The sequence below is a fragment of the Antrostomus carolinensis genome, unplaced genomic scaffold (genome assembly GCF_000700745.2).
Source record: "Antrostomus carolinensis isolate BGI_N321 unplaced genomic scaffold, ASM70074v2 scaffold17694, whole genome shotgun sequence".
Taxonomy (NCBI): domain Eukaryota; kingdom Metazoa; phylum Chordata; class Aves; order Caprimulgiformes; family Caprimulgidae; genus Antrostomus; species Antrostomus carolinensis.
Genome location: NW_010311597.1, coordinates 41,018 through 53,635, shown reverse-complemented (window position 1 = coordinate 53,635; position 12,618 = coordinate 41,018). Strand labels below are relative to the sequence as shown.

Here is a 12,618-nt window from a genome sequence, read left to right as displayed (position 1 = left end):
CCCTGGTCTCTGTGAAGGAAAATCTGCACTTGTCCCTACTTGCATTTCTCAACCCTGCCTACCTGTCTCCAACACTGGCCCAACCAGAATCCTGCCTCATCTCTATCTTGGGTGTCAGCGGGATGTCCTCAACAAGGTGAGTGTTCATGGGTGTCGTGTTGTTTATTTGGATGAGTATATCATCTCCACGTGTCTTCACCCATGCTTCTCTCATGCTGCATCATTTCAGCTATAAAACATCTACAGTAGATCTAGATAATAGCTGTCTGTGCACAAGCCATGGAAAGCTATGTGAGAACTAATGGTATACAGACCATGTAATTAATCCACGTGTCATGTAATATGAAACTTGGTCTCCTCTCTCCTTCATCTCAAAGCAGATGATATGGTACCTTCTTCAGTAACCTATCAACCAACAGTAAACTATCAAATCTGCCATGACAGCAGGTGAGGTAGTTCCCTGTGTATAGCTCTGACTGGTTTGTTTTGGCAGGTCTTGGATTTTAATATGTTAATAGTTACAGTAGGACAAAGGAAGATTGTCTGGTTTTTAGTATTTCCTTTAAGTGCTGGAAAAAATAACACTTAAATACCATGAACTGTATAATGAGGGACTACAGCAAACCAATCTTTGTACACCTAATAAAATGTTCAGACTTGGACAATCAGAGGGGTCATTTAAAGTGAGCTTTTATAGTAGCACTGCACTAAGAAATTTTTACTGTTTCTAAATACATGTGCATTTAATAATTTTTGTTCCTATAGACTAGCCCAGGATATTTTGGTATACTTGAAATAGTCAGCAAAGTCGTCAGATACAGTACTTGCTGGACTATCATGTCTAAAAGAGCTTGCCTCAAATTGCTATAGTCCGTATTCCTGTGTATATCAACAGATGTTTGCCCCCATGAGGAGAGCAACTCATATTGCTTACAGTCTGCAACTTGGGTCCCTTCAGGAGGGAATTTGTATTACCTCTGCTGCATGTGCCCTCTTGCATCCTGTATTATCTGACAGTCCTATTCATTAGTTGAATCTCCAACAGCCTTCATGAGCTGGCATTAAATACATGGATGAGGGAGAGGGGAGGAGTGCCTCACCCTAGCATATTGCCTTAATTATCTGCAAGGCTTATGTGTATGGTTTTTATCCATTTAGAAAGCTTAAGACAGGAACTATCCTAATAGTCCTGTAATTGGATCAAATTCATATACTTTGACATTATCATAATTTTCACTGTTTTTTTCTACTTTCAGTCTGTCCCAGTCTGGCCATTAATAGGCTATTTGGGGATTTTTCACAATTGTTTTAAGGGGATCTTTGGCATGCAAGCAATCACGTAGAAGGTAATTGTGCTTTAACAGAGCACGCAGAAAAATCCTGTGTATGGAGGAGAGTCAGCAGTCACTGCATTTACTTTGTCCTTTAAAATCTTCCGTGTCTTTACTGCCAGGTAGCAAGTCATCAATTCAGACTTGATTCCCTTATGATGGATGTCAAAGCAGCTTACTGCTGTTCCTACCATAAAAGTAATTTGTGGTCCCCAGACAAAAGACAGCCAGGAACTAAGGAATTAAAAAAAAAAACAAAAAAACAACAAAAACCAACTTGCTTTAAATGGTAGAGTATTAGACAGATGGTTTTATGCTGCTTTTTTCAGTGTGTGAATGGTGAATGTCAAGTGCTATCCTAGGTCACTGGGGGTGAGGGGGCAAGTTGTTCTCCCCCAGGGCAGAGATGTGCTACTTCATTTGGGATGTGTCTGGAACTCCAATGCTTAAGTGGTGAATAATCCCAGAGGGATGCACGAGACTGTTACCTTTGCCGGCAGAGAAGTGGTGCCTATGAAAAGGCGCTGGGTGCAGGCACAGCATGTGTGCCTCACCAGGAAAGGAATCCAAGCGGTAGCAGTGGTCCGGAATTAAAACCTCCTCCAGCCCTATAACGTGTGACAGAGCTGTCTACAGGAAGGGTTTAGACCTGGTGGTGGCTCTCATGCCTGTTAATCTCCAATCTTGATATTATTTCAGCATGTGTCCATCAGATATTGGGAAGCACTGCAGCTGCAGATACTGTAGGACCCCCAGGAGTTTGTCATATTTGTACTTCCTCACATATTCTGGGGCATTACAATCAAGGATCACTGAGTTTCCCTCTTTTTTTAATGGAAAACCACAAAACCCACAGCATACAATCCACAGAAAGTTCAGTAAATTCTTACTGCCTGGTGTCATCCTTGACAGTCAATCTTTTCAGAGTTCTTCCATAGGTGACTAAGGTACCTCTTAGGTTTCTTACCTAATTAAGGACAAAACCACATCTTACAATTTCAGTTGTTGCTTGTGCCTTTGTCCTCTTGCTTTGAAGAAAGAGCAGGCAGTACTTTATTGTGAGCACATCACTTGTTTGCTGCACTGAAGTAGACCTTAGTGTCTTGGTAGCCTATCTTGCCTCTTCAGTTTCAGTGATTGCCAGTGGAAAATCTGAAATGGCTTCCTTCTTTAATATCTGTACAGAAGCTGTGGGAACAAACTATGATTTCTGTCTCTTAGAATCCACTCGATCTGTTCCCAGCTATCAGCCGTTCTCAGTTTCCTGGGTTTAATCTGGTTCTTGTTTCAACTCAAAGTTAGTGGTAGCTAGAGATCAGCATGCTCAAAACGTGATGGGCAGATCTCTGCTGCCTTCCCACACACTTTGCTTCTGGGGAAGCCTGCATCCTGTGCAGGGGTATTAGGAAGAGCAAGGAAGAAGACCCTTACTACATTGAGTACCCACAAATATCCATACATGCTAAGAAAGGTGGGACGTGAAGAACATTCAAAAAGGGGCAGGGGGGAGAAACAAAAAACAGGGATAAGTAGCAAAATAGCAAAGTTCTGTCTCTGTTAGGACAGTCCAGGAGGTGGTAAGTGGTTACGTCTGCATGACCCGGTTTAATGGCCTTCCTGCTTTGTTGCTTACTGGCAACAAGAAATCAACCTTCTGTTAAGATTAGAATAGTTTGGGTTTTTTTAATTCAAGTTCAGATTTTAAAGAATAATTTTCTGAAAAAATCTAGTAAGATTCTCAAAACTATAAGATGTACTTGTATATGTTGGCCTTATTTTTGCCATCAAATGCTATCTGTGAGTTCCCATTATTCCTCCCGCTGACCAGACATACTGATTTCTCTAAAATTTAAATGTCTCAAAAATATCTGCAAAAAGAAGCCTTAATCTGCACTACAGTTCAACCTGGCAATTGAGGATGCGACTTTTCAGCATGTTTTATAAAGATGAGCTAATCTTTTCAGGATCTTTTTAAGCTTATCTCTGGGAAAGGGAAATACTTGTCTTGTTGCAGGACAATATGTATTTATGACCTTTTAAGAATACTAATGCTGTTTGTCATTAATAGCTCTGCTGGTAACGCTTTGTGTTTGTGTGTCTTTCATAAATAAATGATTGGTTTGTGTCCTTAGGCAAAATGAATGATTACTTCAGAAAAGTCTTATGAGATTCTTTGTATTTTTGCCTTACAGATTTCTTTCTAAATGCTGAATTCTGAAAATGTTCATAATATTTTTTTTGCAGGGTTGAAATACTAAAAAGTTCTACATAAAAGTTTTAACTGAGAAGTTCATTTCACTTCTTGGGTCTCAGTGTGATACACTGGTGGTTATCTCAGCATGATATACTGGTGGCATTGCAAGAGGGTACTTACTTTTACAGATCTTTAGTGCTTTTTGTGAAAGAGACAAACTAATTCTAACCTGAATTCTCCCAGTGACGGTGTCCTCTCTGGAAGTTAGTATAACGGAAAAAAATTGTGTTGTGGTTATGGGTCTGAATGAGCCTCCAACTTCCATCTCATGTTTTGTACCAGCGTTTAAACTGTAAAACTTTCTGCTTTGTTACTTACATAACTATTCTCTTTCTTTTCTTCCAGACCTGGATTTTATTTCCTGAAACAAAATAACATTTTAGGGTGCCATTAGCTTTCAGATTAAACAAGTAAAAAAATGTAAATACGCTGACAAAAGAGCATTTACCTTCTTTTCACAAAGTTGTTAGTATTAGGATTTCTGGATCTTCCTCCCATCGTAATTCACTTCTTCCTCTTGGGTGCCTTACAATGAAGGCACTGTTATGGTTATTATATTGGAGCGTGTTGCACAGGGAACGATTGATACTTTAGAACAGAAGGAAGCATAACTTCTTTCTTTACCCTGAGTCTCAAAGACAAGCACTAACACATTTGTGGGTGTTTTTTGGCTCAGAGATTTTAGACTTGGCATGTGCAGCCTTCTTGTTCCCATTTGAATAATCAATTCCACATCAAAAACCTTGCATAACTGTGGAATTGTGATGGCTGGACTGTGCAGTCCACCAGTGCTTATGCTTTAAAAGAAATAATAAGGTTTTCTATTCTTTGTCTAAATTAATCAGCCTCCCCTTAGCTGTATTCTGAACAAACTTGCACCGTGGCAATCCATTTGTTAGCGATACCTTCATCACTTCCCTCCTTTATAGATGAGAATGTTCATGACTTGCAGGTACTTTTGTCCCTGCTGTTCCAGTTGTTCCTTGCTCACCCTTACGCAACGACAGCAGTTTGAGGGCAGCATTTCAGTGATCTAAAGCAGATACTTATTTTATGGAAGCTGATGCTGAAGAGCTTGGGATCCTAGCAGGGGAGAGCTGTGTCGCCCAGGACAGCAAGGCAGAGATGCTGGGGATCAGGGGTCTCCCTTGCACATGTAAAATACCACAGGCTTAGTGGTAGCTAGTGCCCCCTGCCAAGAACCCCATTCCCAATACCTTCCCTCTCTGGAGAATTCAAAATATTCCCCTACTTCCTTACAGCCCTGCTGCTTTTAAACTTTTAGGTCTCTTGATGTGTGAGAGCTACATACAGTAAAGGGAGGCGCGATGCAGTCGCTGCGAAAGGCATGCAGGGCTGGAGGGAGCTTGCTGGTTGAGCTGGGGAGGTGGGAAGGAAGGGAGAGGGGGAAGTCAGTGGCATACTGGAATTTGTTGTCATTGATGACAAGCTGAGCTTTACTGGGAGCACGACCTAGGAAACTAGCAGGGTAAGAAGCAGTGAGGCTGAGAACTTATCTTTACATACATACTTTATTTTTTTACCATTGCTGCAAATTATATTTCTGATTATTTGCTTTGCAAGTAACTGGTCATCATCTGTTCCTCTTGGATAGGTATGTTTATGATACAATATATGTTCATTAGTTTAAGCTGCCCACACCTTCAGGCACCTCTGAATGTGCTGATGTGAGGGACTTTGGGTGAAAGTTTGGAGGAGCTGCTCATTTTGCTCCAGATAAGAAAATTCAGCTGGCTAGCAGAGACTCATGTAAATTCCTTGTCTAAAATGCAGCCCGTAGCAATTGTAACGCTTCCTTCTGTAAATGACTGAGGTAGATTCTCTTCTCCCCTGCAGTCCTTTGTTCTCACTGAACATTTAATTTACGCATGCATCTGTGTGAGTATTCAACCCTCCTACGTGCACACTGTAACATACATGTGGTGTACCTGTATAGTAAATATCAGACAGTATTTAAACTGCTCTGGTTTGAAAAAGATAAGAGTTCTGTCTGTTCAGCTAACTAGCCATATCCCTGTTTCTCCTTGCCAAAACTTTCTTATGCTTGCAGAAAAAAATATGTATGGGGAAGAAGCAACTGTTTGGCTTTATGACTCTATTTTCATACTGACAGACCTCCAATTGAAATCTGCAGTGTAAGAATTCATTCTTGCCACTGTTCCCATGGACTGACATAACTTTTTTTTTAATATAATTGCTATAAAAGCAAAAGGATTAAAATCAGATTTTTTTTTTTTTTGCTTTTTTTTCTGTTTCAGTTTAGTTTCAGACATTAGTTTCCATAGAGATCTGGCCCAAAGCTCCCCAGTGTTTGTATTCAGTGTAACTACTGTCCAGCACTGCGTGTCACTTGCTGCCAAATCATATCTGAACCAGAAAAGTTGTTTGATCACTATTACTCCAGCCTGCTTAATTGCTTTGCTGTGGCAAGATGCTTACTTGCAGGAGACTGGATGGTTTTGGTAGAGCTATTTCTACTTCTCTTGTACTTGTTTCACACGTTTTGGCACTAAGTTATCTACTGCATCAGATCCTACTTTGCACAACGCTAAATATGAAGAGTATGGCAAGGTGCAGAGAAGAGGTGTCTCTTTTTTTATTTGCAGTCATGCAAAGACTTACTTAAAAAGCTCATCTCTGAGGTGCAAGAGGACTAAAGACTGAAAACTGAAATATGAGCAATTGAATTGTAAACTACAAAGCGGAACTCCTATAAAACTGCAAATAGTGTTATGTGAAAAGATCTAATTCAAGGTCTTCACTCTTACTCAGCTCTTTCTCTCAAGGTTTTGAGTGAGTTTTGCACCATTGCCTTAGAAATGAGGAAGTCCCAGATAGTTTAAGAGGTGACTGCAGGAGGCATCAGTTTCATTTCGTATTTCTCACTGGTATCTGTGATGGGGCAACTTCAGACTTAGATATGTGATCCAGAAAACTACATGTGGGAAGTGTTTGGTTATGTTGTCAGCTTGCATGGTGAGAATTGAAACCAAAGTAGCAAAAAAATGCATTCTCCTGGAAGTGATGCTTCATACTAGTAGCAGAAGGTATTCTACCATTATTTCTGTTCTTTGTTAACTTTGTTTGCATGGGCTTTGCAGTCCATATCTTACTTGCACACACTGGACATCTCATTAAAAGTTGTTTGAAGAATTAAAAGCTGAGGAAATGTCTTCTCCCCGCCCCTGAAAAATAATGCCCCTAATACAACTAGAACAATTCCAACGTGAATTCCAGTTTGGGTTGTAGCTTTATGATGTGCTTTGGGTTCATAGTTCCTTTGTAATGTGCCAAAGGTACCACTTGACTCCTCCAGGCTTAATCTTTCTCTCTTTCCTAGGAGCTGATGCAGCAGAATGACATTGGCTATGTACTAAACGCCAGCAATACTTGTCCAAAGCCTGATTTTATTCCGGAATCCCATTTCCTGAGAGTGCCTGTGAACGACAGCTTTTGTGAGAAAATTTTGCCTTGGTTGGATAAATCAGTTGATTTTATAGGTGAGAAGAAAATTTAAATTCTCTAAAACCAGTTTCTGGATTCCTTTGTGTGTCTGCCTTCATGTTTTGGCTGGAGAAGACCTGAATGCTTTCTGGGTGGTATGAAAATACCCCAAGGATCTGCGTACATGATCACGATCGCTTTATAAGCATAGAAGCAAAATAACGCACGGAGATTCTGCCACTGTGTGTTCCAGCACTTGAGGAACAAAGACACTTTCTAAAAGCACAACTCTGCTTTCTGGCAACCTGGAGATACCCGATATATGCCTGCAGAGAGAGAAAATTAGAAATTAGAAAATTGGATATACACATCCTGCCTTTAGCTTTGAAAAGTGAGCTAGCCAAATTTGAACTGTCCAGATTGTTCCATCCTGAATGCTTGCTTTGTACTTGCATATGAAATGAGAAACAATCACCTTTCCCAGACACCGAAATCGGTTTGTTTATGTGCACACTGAAACGCAGTACTCTGTAACTGCAGGATGCTTCCTGTGTGTGGTCGCATGCTGCTTCTATACTGAATGCTGTACAGTGCTAGAGAAAATAAGTGATTTTTGTTTAAAGCTTCCATGAGATTTGCAGTTAGCATTTGATTTGGAAGTTTTGAACAATTTTAACTAAGATTGCTTTTTTTGCAAACTTTTCATCGTGGTGTAAAGCTGCCGAGTGTGACGCTTGCCAATTTCTTTGCTGTGCAGAAAAAGCAAAAGCATCAAATGGCCGTGTGTTAGTGCACTGTTTAGCTGGAATCTCTCGCTCTGCCACAATCGCTATTGCATATATCATGAAGAGAATGGATATGTCCTTAGATGAAGCCTACAGGTAAGGAGAAAGTTTCCCTTCATACTAATTCTTGTGCCTCTTGGCTTGTTTTTAAGGTGAATGATAGAAGGTTGTACGACCAAGGGTAGAAGCAGATGTGTTGTTTTATCCAGTAGCTCACTCTGCACACTCTTGTTTTAAATGTAGGTTTCCTCCATAAACAAATCAGTGGTGTTGTGTAGACATCACACAGCTAATATTAATTGCCCACCTGCAAAATGCTGATGATGGTCTTTGCTCTGAGTGGTAGAATTTAAACTGCTCACTAAAGATGTGTGTATGTACACGTATAATATCACATATACCACCCATATAACCATATCTTGTAAGTCAGAGAGAGAATGGAATGGGTAGAGTTAAAGAAAGAGAACTGAGGATATTTATAATCAGGCTTTGGGCAAATGCTGGGCTGGAGCTGTTGATGGCAGTTTATTTGGTAATGCTCTCAAAGAACTGCCTGCAGGTGACATGTTTAGGAATTAAGAAAGCTTCTTTGTTGCTATTAAACTCAACCAGAAAGTACTTTAAATATTGGCTCTTTGTGGCATCAGGGGATTTTTGTGGGACCACCTTCCCCCACCCCCCTTTTCTAACCTTTCAAATCCCATGTTTCTGTACTTGGATTGTGAACACTTCATGGGGTTCCAGGTGGCGTGACTGCAGTTTACCAGGACTTTTCAGTTTCATTTAACAACCTGCTTTGTTGTGCTGCAGAGAAAAAGATGGTTTTCTTGTGGCTCTGTGGGCCAGTGGGCACAGCTGACACGTGGCTGTTAACAGGTATGGTGCAGAAGCGATTGAACCGTTGAGCTGGAGCAGGTGGAGAGGAGAGGACCTTCCACATCACCAGTGTGTTTGCTGCTACTGTCTGTAAAACACCAGGGAGCACAGGAAGATGAACATTTGATATTCTCTTGTGGAGAGTGATTTCCATGGGGCAGTTTCTTTTAAGCTGATGAATAGAGTCATATATGCAGTGAAAAAAGTGCACGTAAGAGGTGCCTGAGCTGTAACCATCTCCTGTTGCCTTCAGAAGTTTTCCACGGTCTCTTACTAGAGCCTGCTGCCACTTTGGTGTTGTGCAGTCATTTCAACACATGTGGTGAAACAGGCTGGTTAGGAGGCACAGGTGAAAACTCAGTGGTCTGGAGGTTAGAGCTGTGGAGTACTAAACACTTCTAAAACACACGTGTTTCAGGGAACTGGTCAAGCGCTGCTTCTGAATTCCTCTGTGAAATCTCTGCGTTAAGTTCTAGTTTGTTTTGTCACCAGAAGTGTCAGTTGAGGCTTAATCACCCTAGGCCTTTTTTCTTTGCACTGTTAATACTGAACAACTACTGTGAAATTTAGATTGTATTTTGCTGTATTTCCTTTGATACGGCTTAGTGAGAACTGTCTGCAACACATTTCACTCCTTGGTTTGGGATCTCTTGCTGGCAAAGCCTGAAAGAAAAATACTTCTCTCTGAGTTAATGAAAGTCATTAGATAAAATGTCTGACACTATTACAAAAATAAAAAGGTGACATTGTTATTTGAAGTGACAGATCTGAGGAAATAAAATGTTCTTAATATTTTCTTTTGTATAAATGATACAAGGAAAACAAACACAAAAATTGTTATACATGTTTTCCAATTGGAAAAAAGTGTGCATTTTGATATGAAAAAGTTTGCAAAGCCTTAAATCTTGTTGGGGGCATCCAGCAGACTCTCTTGAACCTTTTCATTTTTTAAAAAGCTAGTTTTAAATTTAGGACTGCCCAATATTTTGAGGTGAGACAAGGAGAAAATGGAAGGGGGAGGCTACCAGAACACAGGCCAGAAAGGGCAGTGTTGACCAGAAGGATCTTGCTTTAAATAAGAAATCCAGTAACAAGTACAACCAGCTTTGGCTGGAAAAGAACAAATGAAGATTGTATGAATTCTTACGAGCAGATTGCTTATGCTGGAATGGAAGCCCTCAAATTCAGTGCTAGGAGATCGACTTAGGAGATATCTTCTGAGGAGGCTTACTAGTTATCTCCATTTAGCAGCATTGGCACTTCATGGTGGAAGTTTTCACTGTCACTTTGTGCAGCCTGATCCTCTAGGTCATCACATCAGCTCTGCTATTCCTAGTATTGTCTAGTATCGTTTGGCAACTTAAGAAAAAGTGTATCAGAAGTCACGTCACGTACTTCAAAGTCTTTCATACATTTGGAGTCCTGGTTCAGGACAACATTTTAAATATGCACTTGCACCTTGTCCATATTGAACCGAGTACGTCAGCACGTGCGTAGATTAGCGCGTATACGCGAGTCCAGCTGCTTCCTGCAGGACTCCAAACACGGTTTGCTCTTCCACTGGTTGGGTAGTGCTGTTGCCCTTTGCTGCTGGGCACCTACAGAACTCAAGAGAACAGTTTTGTTTCAATGTTGCATTTGCTCATTTCTGGTTTTCTTTTTGATTATCATATTGGTATCAATACCAGAGTGTGGTAGAAATCACTGGCATTTGCTGTATAAGGTCAGTGTATACCAGAGCTCTTTGTCTTGCCTGACAAAGATAAACAGGGCAGGATACGCTCACTGCAGTAACAGCAGCATGAGAGGGTGAAAGGAACATGGAATTTCATCCCTTGGAATGGTGGGGAAGGTGGTCTGCTGTCTGCAGTGCAGGGGAGGCCAAAGTCTCTTGGCTGGAGTGCGGGTGCTGTTCCTGCAGAACCTGAGGAGCTCTTAACTCTGCTCAGAAATGGAGGTAGCAGAGATCCCACACTGGTGAAGTAAAATAAGGAAAATGATTCACTCAAACCTTGTTGTGAACATCACAAAGGGATTAAAAAAAATGCTTTCTTTTCCCCTTTTTTAGCTACCTTTAAGTAAGCTACAGAGAATTGAGAGCATCCAGCATTACCTTGCTTAAAAGCTGCCTTTATTTAACTCCATCATTGAGTTACTTGTGCTTGATTGAACCTCAGTCCAAGCATCCTGATGAGTTGAGTTGTTAACATTCACAACAGTCACTCTAAGGTTATCTCAGGTCTGAGCAGCAGGTCCTTAAATTAATTCTTGGTTTGTTTGTCCCCCTCTCTCCAGATTTGTGAAAGAAAAGAGGCCAACCATTTCTCCCAACTTCAACTTTCTGGGCCAGCTTTTGGACTTTGAGAAGAAGATCAAGAACCAGAGCGGTCAGCCTGGACATATTAGTAAGCTGAAACTTCTGCATTTGGAAAAAAGCAGCGAGCACGTGCTGGTCCCAGAAGGTGGGCAGAGCAGCCTCTCCACTAACCAGCTCTGCATCACCGCTACCTCCGAGATCGTGGAACCGAAGCCGACAGACTGCAGCAGTGTGCCCCGTGGGCATCTGTCTCCACTGGAAGACGGCCCGCTGGTACAGGGCATCAACGGACTGCACGTCTCCCTAGATAAGGTGGAAGACAGCAGCCGGCTGAAGCGCTCCTTTTCCTTGGATATCAAATCCGTGTCCTACTCGGCAAGTAGCAACTGTGTGACTGCATCGGTTCAGGGCTTTGCCTCCTCCGAAGACACCCTGGAATACTACAAACACGCGGCTGCCTTAGAGGGCAGCAGCAAGTTGTGTCAGTTCTCCCCTGTCCAGGAGGTTTCGGAGCAGACTCCAGAAACCAGCCCTGACAAAGAGGAAGCAAACCCTCCCAAGAAGGCCCAGAACACCTGGCAGCTGGACAGCCAGAGCAAACGGCAGCACCTGGGGAGAGCCGGCGGCGGTGCCACCACTCAGCGGTCACTCCTGTACCCCCTCCATCGGAGCGGCAGCGTGGAAGACAACTACCGAACGAACTTCTTGTTTGGCCTCTCCACAAGCCAGCAGCATTTGGCAAAGTCTGCTGCTGGGCTGGGCCTCAAAGGCTGGCACTCGGACATCCTGGCTCCTCAGACATCGGCTACGTCCCTTACCAACAGCTGGTATTTTGCAGCTGAGTCCTCGCATTTCTACTCTGCCTCCGCCATCTACGGGAACAGCGCTGCTTACTCTGCCTACAGCTGCAGTCAGCTGCCCACGGGCTGCGACCAGGCCTGTGCCGTGCGCAGGAGGGCAAAGCAGGGGGACCGGGGTGACTCCAGGCGGAGCTGGCATGAGGAAAGCTCTTTTGAAAAGCAGTTTAAGCGCAGAAGCTGCCAGATGGAATTTGGGGAGAGCATCATGTCAGACAACAGATCCAGAGAAGAACTGGGGAAAGTGGGCAGTCAGTCGAGCTTTTCAGGCAGCATGGAAATCATTGAAGTGTCTTGAGGGGCAGCAGGCTTGTGTGACTGTCTCGGAGGTGCTTCCCCCTCCAGCTGCTCCCCCAGCCTTTGAGTGGTCCCTGTAAATCTGAAAAGAACAAACTTTGTGCATAAATGGGGGGAGTGGGGGAAACGTGAGGCTTCAGTGTGAACACAGTGACTAGATCAATGTGGCATAGAAACAACAAGCCAGCATCTGCCCCAGGAGACCAAGTGTATTGCTGAGTTTTTCTCCTCCCCTTTTCTGGAGAAGGGCAGAACATTTCAAAGACCTTTCCCTGACAGAGGAGGCAATTACACGCAACGGATTGCACATCCTTTCAGTGGTTTCTAAAAAAGAAGCTCTATGGGTATCCAAACTTTTCTCTGGTTCCACTGAAACACGCTCCTACCCATCAAATCTAGTGTTGTTTTCCCCTCCTCGTGCCCCACGTCTTCACCA

At 42.5% G+C, this 12,618-nt stretch overlaps 1 protein-coding gene across 1 annotated transcript; it reads left to right on the top strand.

The window, feature by feature from the left end:
- Nucleotides 1–4: 4 nt before the first annotated feature.
- On the top strand, nt 5–12,281 carry DUSP16 (dual specificity phosphatase 16; the record flags this gene model as incomplete). The annotated part of the gene is made up of 4 exons (XM_010166784.2): nt 5–136; nt 6,947–7,106; nt 7,808–7,931; nt 11,007–12,281. Coding segments are annotated over 4 exons (1,593 nt in total), but the record flags the coding sequence as incomplete, so codon positions are not given.
- Nucleotides 12,282–12,618: the final 337 nt, after the last annotated feature.